At 40.9% G+C, this 5,577-nt stretch overlaps 1 protein-coding gene across 1 annotated transcript; it reads right to left on the bottom strand.

The window, feature by feature from the left end:
- Nucleotides 1-2,724: 2,724 nt before the first annotated feature.
- Nucleotides 2,725-5,571, bottom strand: LOC141249488 (uncharacterized). The gene has a single exon (XM_073669636.1). The coding sequence runs from the start codon at nucleotides 5,397-5,399 to the stop codon at nucleotides 4,587-4,589; it is 813 nt and encodes a 270-aa protein (XP_073525737.1). The 5' UTR covers nucleotides 5,400-5,571; the 3' UTR covers nucleotides 2,725-4,586.
- Between the last annotated feature and the right edge of the window lie 6 nt (nucleotides 5,572-5,577).

Below are 5,577 nucleotides of genomic sequence, written 5' to 3'. Positions count from 1 at the left end.
GTGAGTATTGATTGTGGTAGAGGTGAGTATTGATGGTGATAGAGGTGAGTATTGATGGTGGTAGAGGCGAGTATTGATGGTGGTAGAGGCGAGTATTGATGGTGGTAGAGGTGAGTATTGATGGTGGTAGATGTGAGTATTGATGGTGGTAGAGGTGAGTATTGATGGTGGTAGAGGTGAGTATTGATGGTGGTAGATGCGAGTATTGATGGTGGTAGAGGTGAGTATTGATGGTGGTAGAGGTGAGTATTGATGGTAGTAGAGGTCAGTATTGATGGTGGTAGAGGTCAGTATTGATGGTGGTAGATGCGAGTATTGATGGTGGTAGAGGTGAGTATTGATGGTGGTAGAGGCGAGTATTGATGGTGGTAGAGGCGAGTATTGATGGTGGTAGAGGTGAGTATTGATGGTGGTAGATGTGAGTATTGATGGTGGTAGAGGCGAGTAGTGATGGTGGTAGAGGTGAGTATTGATGGTGGTAGAGGCGAGTATTGATGGTGGTAGAGGTGAGTATTGATGGTGGTAGAGGTGAGTATTGATGGTGGTATAGGTGAGTATTGATTGTGGTAGAGGTGAGTATTGATGGTGATAGAGGTGAGTATTGATGGTGGTAGAGGCGAGTATTGATGGTGGTAGAGGCGAGTATTGATGGTGGTAGAGGCGAGTATTGATGGTGGTAGATGTGAGTATTGATGGTGGTTGAGGTGAGTATTGATGGTGATAGAGGTGAGTATTGATGGTGGTAGAGGCGAGTATTGATGGTGGTAGAGGCGAGTATTGATGGTGGTAGAGGCGAGTATTGATCGTGGTAGAGGTGAGTATTGATGGTGGTAGATGTGAGTATTGATGGTGGTAGAGGTGAGTATTGATGGTGATAGAGGTGAGTATTGATGGTGGTAGAGGCGAGTATTGATGGTGGTAGAGGTGAGTATTGATGGTGGTAGAGGCGAGTATTGATTGTGGTAGAGGCGAGTATTGATGGTGGTAGAGGTGAGTATTGATGGTGGTTTAGGTGAGTATTGATTGTGGTAGAGGTGAGTATTGGTGGTGGTAGATGTGAGTATTGATGGTGGTAGAGGTGAGTATTGATTGTGGTAGAGGCGAGTATTGATGGTGGTAGAGGCGAGTATTGATGGTGGTAGAGGTGAGTATTGATTGTGGTAGAGGTGAGTATTGATGGTGGTAGAGGTGAGTATTGATGGTGGTAGAGGCGAGTATTGATGGTGGCAGAGGCGAGTATTGATGGTGGTAGAGGTGAGTATTGATGGTGGTAGATGTGAGTATTGATGGTGGTAGAGGTGAGTATTGATGGTGGTAGAGGTGAGTATTGATGGTGGTAGAGGCGAGTATTGATGGTGGTAGAGGCGAGTATTGATGGTGGTAGAGGTGAGTATTGATGGTGGTAGATGTGAGTATAGATGGTGGTAGAGGTGAGTATTGATGGTGATAGAGGTGAGTATTGATGGTGGTAGAGGCGAGTATTGATGGTGGTAGAGGCGAGTATTGATGGTGGTAGAGGTGAGTATTGATGGTGGTATATGTGAGTATTGATGGTGGTAGAGGTGAGTATTGATAGTGATAGAGGTGAGTATTGATGGTGGTAGATGTGAGTATTGATGGTGGTAGATGCGAGTATTGATGGTGGTAGAGGTGAGTATTGATGGTGGTAGAGGTGAGTATTGATGGTGATAGAGGTGAGTATTGATGGTGGTAGATGTGAGTATTGATGGTGGTAGAGGCGAGTATTGATGGTGGTAGATGCGAGTATTGATGGTGGTAGAGGTGAGTATTGATGGTGGTAGAGGTGAGTATTGATGGTGATAGAGGTGATTATTGATGGTGGTAGATGTGAGTATTGATGGTGGTAGAGGTGAGTATTGATGGTGGTAGAGGAGAGTATTGATGGTGGTAGAGGTGAGTATTGATTGTGGTAGAGGTGAGTATTGGTGGTGGTAGATGTAAGTATTGATGGTGGTAGAGGCGAGTATTGATGGTGGTAGAGGTGAGTATTGATAGTGGTAGAGGTGAGTATTGATGTTGGTAGAGGTGAGTATTGATGGTGGTAGAGGTGAGTATTGATTGTGGTAGAGGCGAGTATTGATGGTGGTAGAGGTGAGTATTGATGGTGGTAGAGGTAAGTATTGATTGTGGTAGAGGTGAGTATTGGTGGTGGTAGATGTGAGTATTGATGGTGGTAGATGTGAGTATTGATGGTGGTAGAGGCGAGTATTGATGGTGGTAGAGGTGAGTATTGATGGTGGTAGAGGTGAGTATTGATGGTGGTAGAGGTGAGTATTGATGGTGGTAGATGTGAGTATTGATGGTGGTAGAGGTGAGTATTGATGGTGGTAGAGGTGAGTATTGATGGTGGTAGAGGTGAGTATTGATGGTGGTAGAGGTGAGTATTGATGTTGGTAGATGTGAGTATTGATGGTGGTAGAGGTGAGTATTGATGGTGGTAGAGGTGAGTATTGATGGTGGTAGAGGTGAGTATTGATGACTTTTTTTACATCCTACATTTTCCATTCTCTGGGATCTGGATCTTAGTAGAGCACTAACGTTACAAAACATATTTATGTAAAATCTACAGTGAAGCAGACGAATTGGATTGCTGTAGTTTTTCTAAATAAAATGTAAGAAATTAAACATTTGTTATCACTGAATCTGCAAATATCTGAACTAATATTGTCGGGGTCGTAGCGACATTCCACTCGTCCTCCAGTCACTCCAAATTAAGGCTATGAGCATGGGTCAACCATTCAAAGAATGAGTCAGACAACAAGCTGGTTCAAACTCAGAGCATGCTCAGAAGGCTACTGGCAAGCCACGATCTCAGCAATGTTCCCCTTTATTTTCACATGCACAAACTTAAATACACTACATAATGGGGAGGGGAAAGGGGTTGTTCGGGGCGGGTTAAGCCATAAATGGATTGTTCGGGGCGGGGTAAGCCATAAATGTCTAGTATCCGGCCACTCCTGATTGGTCCACGACTCCTTAAGTCAGTCTCTGGGCAGACAACAGTCAGTTGATGTTTTGGTTTCGTTTCTCTGAAACAGGTGCTTGGCTGATACCGGCGCCATCTTAGCATAAATTTCAATCTAAGTAACACGTAGCAAGGAAAGCTTATTGTTATAAGACACAAAATGGTGGTTAGTACATAAGCAAAGCGTATAAAAGTAGAGAAAATATATATTCTTTCTTACCCTGACAATATAACAACACGTCATTTATTCCTCACAGAGAACACAGGGAAAGATAAAAAAAAATACCAGAATTGCAGTTTGAGGGTCTATTCTTCCCCCACAAATGGAAAAATTAGTCCTAAAAAAGTTGGATACGGCCCAAAATCATACCAATTAAATTACAGTTCATAAAAAGCAAACCCTCAGTCAATAGAAATACAAAAGTAATAGTGACACAAACCAAATACTTATTTTTAAAAAGTTTAATTTTATGAAAGTAGCAGGACACAAATAAATATAAATGTGGTATCTCCGTTACTGGCCCACAGGATAAAGGGAGTTTTGCGACAGAGTGAATGTAAAAAAAAAAGGAATTAGAACAAGGCAGAATTATTAATTTTTTCTTTCATTTCTACGGTATAATATTTTTTTTTTCAGATTTCCGGTACATCATAGCTCGCAGTTTGAAGGGACATCTTAGACTGAAAAACATGTGACCTAATCTTAGGATTAGCCATCAATATCAGATACTTGGAAATCCAACTCTTAATAATTCTTCTGGTGGTGAAATTATAATAAGAAACATGGTGGCCATATTATTCCACTAGGAGGTTTTAGTGAGAAAATATGACAAGTTAGAATTATGTCCTGCACCCATTTTTCTTTTCATACAATTTGTCATCGGCCGCTTACCTGACCTTGAGAAGAGGTAAGGGGTCTTTATAGGATCCATTGAAATCGCTTATCCAGGGAAACTCATGGTCAGACCCATGAGAAACAACGAGTATCATACATCTATCAGAATATCCATGACAAATCCTCCACAAGAAGGTCTCATGACCCGTAAGATTTTTCTGTATTTTACCCCTTTTCATTCTGTACTGTTTTTGCCTTATATGTCTTTTTATGTCGTCATCTTTTTATCATTTTTGTAACCACTGTATTTTTTTGTAAAGTAAATTTAAGGTGTAATAAATTTGTTTGTTTCTAGTCTACATGTACCCACAACCTTGAAGAGGGAAAGTATTGCCTGGTTGTGTTACCTTGTGGCAGTGTATCTGTCGTGTGCTTGAGAAAGCTGTGTGTTTGGCTGTATTCATGTGTTGTCTGGGCAGGTGAATGAGATAGGCAAGTGGGCGAATAAGTGTTAAAAGCAGAGTCTCCCTTTATGGTCACATCCAAGTCATGTGTGCCGCGAGTGGGCATATTCTTGACACGCATACTAGAGTTTTCTGTTCAAAGTTCATCCATCACTGATGATTTAGGCCATTAACACACACCAGCAGTGACTGAGATCATGTCCCCACATCACTTGTTTAGTTAGTGGTAATTGTTTTCAATATAATAGTTACGTTACACACTAGGAGGCATCCCGAGGAAACAAATCCTACAATGATAACATTAAATGTCTTTTCCTTTGTGTGACTTCCGATGTTTAACAAGAACAGATTTACGGTTGAAAGATTTCCCACATTCCGAGCATGAAAATGGCTTCTCCCCTGTGTGAATTCTCAGATGTTCAAGAAGAATGAATTTACGGTGGAAACATTTCCCACATTCTGAGCACAAAAACGGCTTCTCCCCCATGTGACTTTTTAAATGTTCCATAAGATTTGATTTGTGGCTAAAACACTTCTCACACTCAGAACATGAAAACGGCTTCTCCCCTGTGTGAATTCTCCTATGTCCAACAAGATCTGATTTTTGGGTAAAACATTTCCCACATTCTGAACATGAAAATGGCTTCTCCCCTGTGTGAGTTTTTAGATGCTCCATAAGATGTGATTTCTGACTAAAACATTTCTCACATTCTGAACATGAAAATGGCTTATCCCCTGTGTGACTTCTCTGATGTCTCTCAAGATGACCTTTAACCATAAAACATTTCCCACATTCTGAACAGGAGTATGGCTTCTCCCCTGTGTGAATTTTCTCATGTGTAACAAGACTTGATTTCTGAGTAAAACATTTCCCACATTCAATACATAGAAATGGTTTCTCTCCTGTGTGGGTGCTCAAATGTTTAACAAGAAGTGATTTAATGGTAAAACATTTCCCACATTCAATACATGGAAATGGCTTCTCCCCTGTGTGTATCCTTTGATGTCTCTCGAGAGTATCTTTGCGCATATAGCTTTTTCCACATTTCACACATAAAAATGGCTTCTCCCCTGAGTGGGTTTTTTGATGTCTCTCAAGATTACCTTTAACCATAAAACATTTCCCACATTCAGAACATTAAAATGGTTTCTCCCCTGTGTGAGTTCTCAGATGTTTTATAAGATTTGACTTTTGAATAAAACCTTTCCTACATTCAGGACAAGAAAATGGCTTCTCTCCTGTGTGAATTATTTGATGTTTAATAAAGACTGATTTATGAATGAAGCATTTT

Source organism: Phyllobates terribilis, unplaced genomic scaffold (genome assembly GCF_046119375.1).
Source record: "Phyllobates terribilis strain yellow unplaced genomic scaffold, ASM4611937v1 Scaffold_4625__1_contigs__length_58829, whole genome shotgun sequence".
Taxonomy (NCBI): Eukaryota; Metazoa; Chordata; class Amphibia; order Anura; family Dendrobatidae; genus Phyllobates; species Phyllobates terribilis.
The sequence above is the reverse complement of the archived record's forward strand: the minus strand, read 5'-3'. Positions and strand labels throughout refer to the sequence as shown.

Excerpts from the sequence above, each read along its gene's own strand:
- LOC141249488 (XM_073669636.1), bottom strand. The coding sequence starts at position 5,399 with ATGGTTAAAGGTAATCTTGAGAGACATCAAAAAACCCACTCAGGGGAG.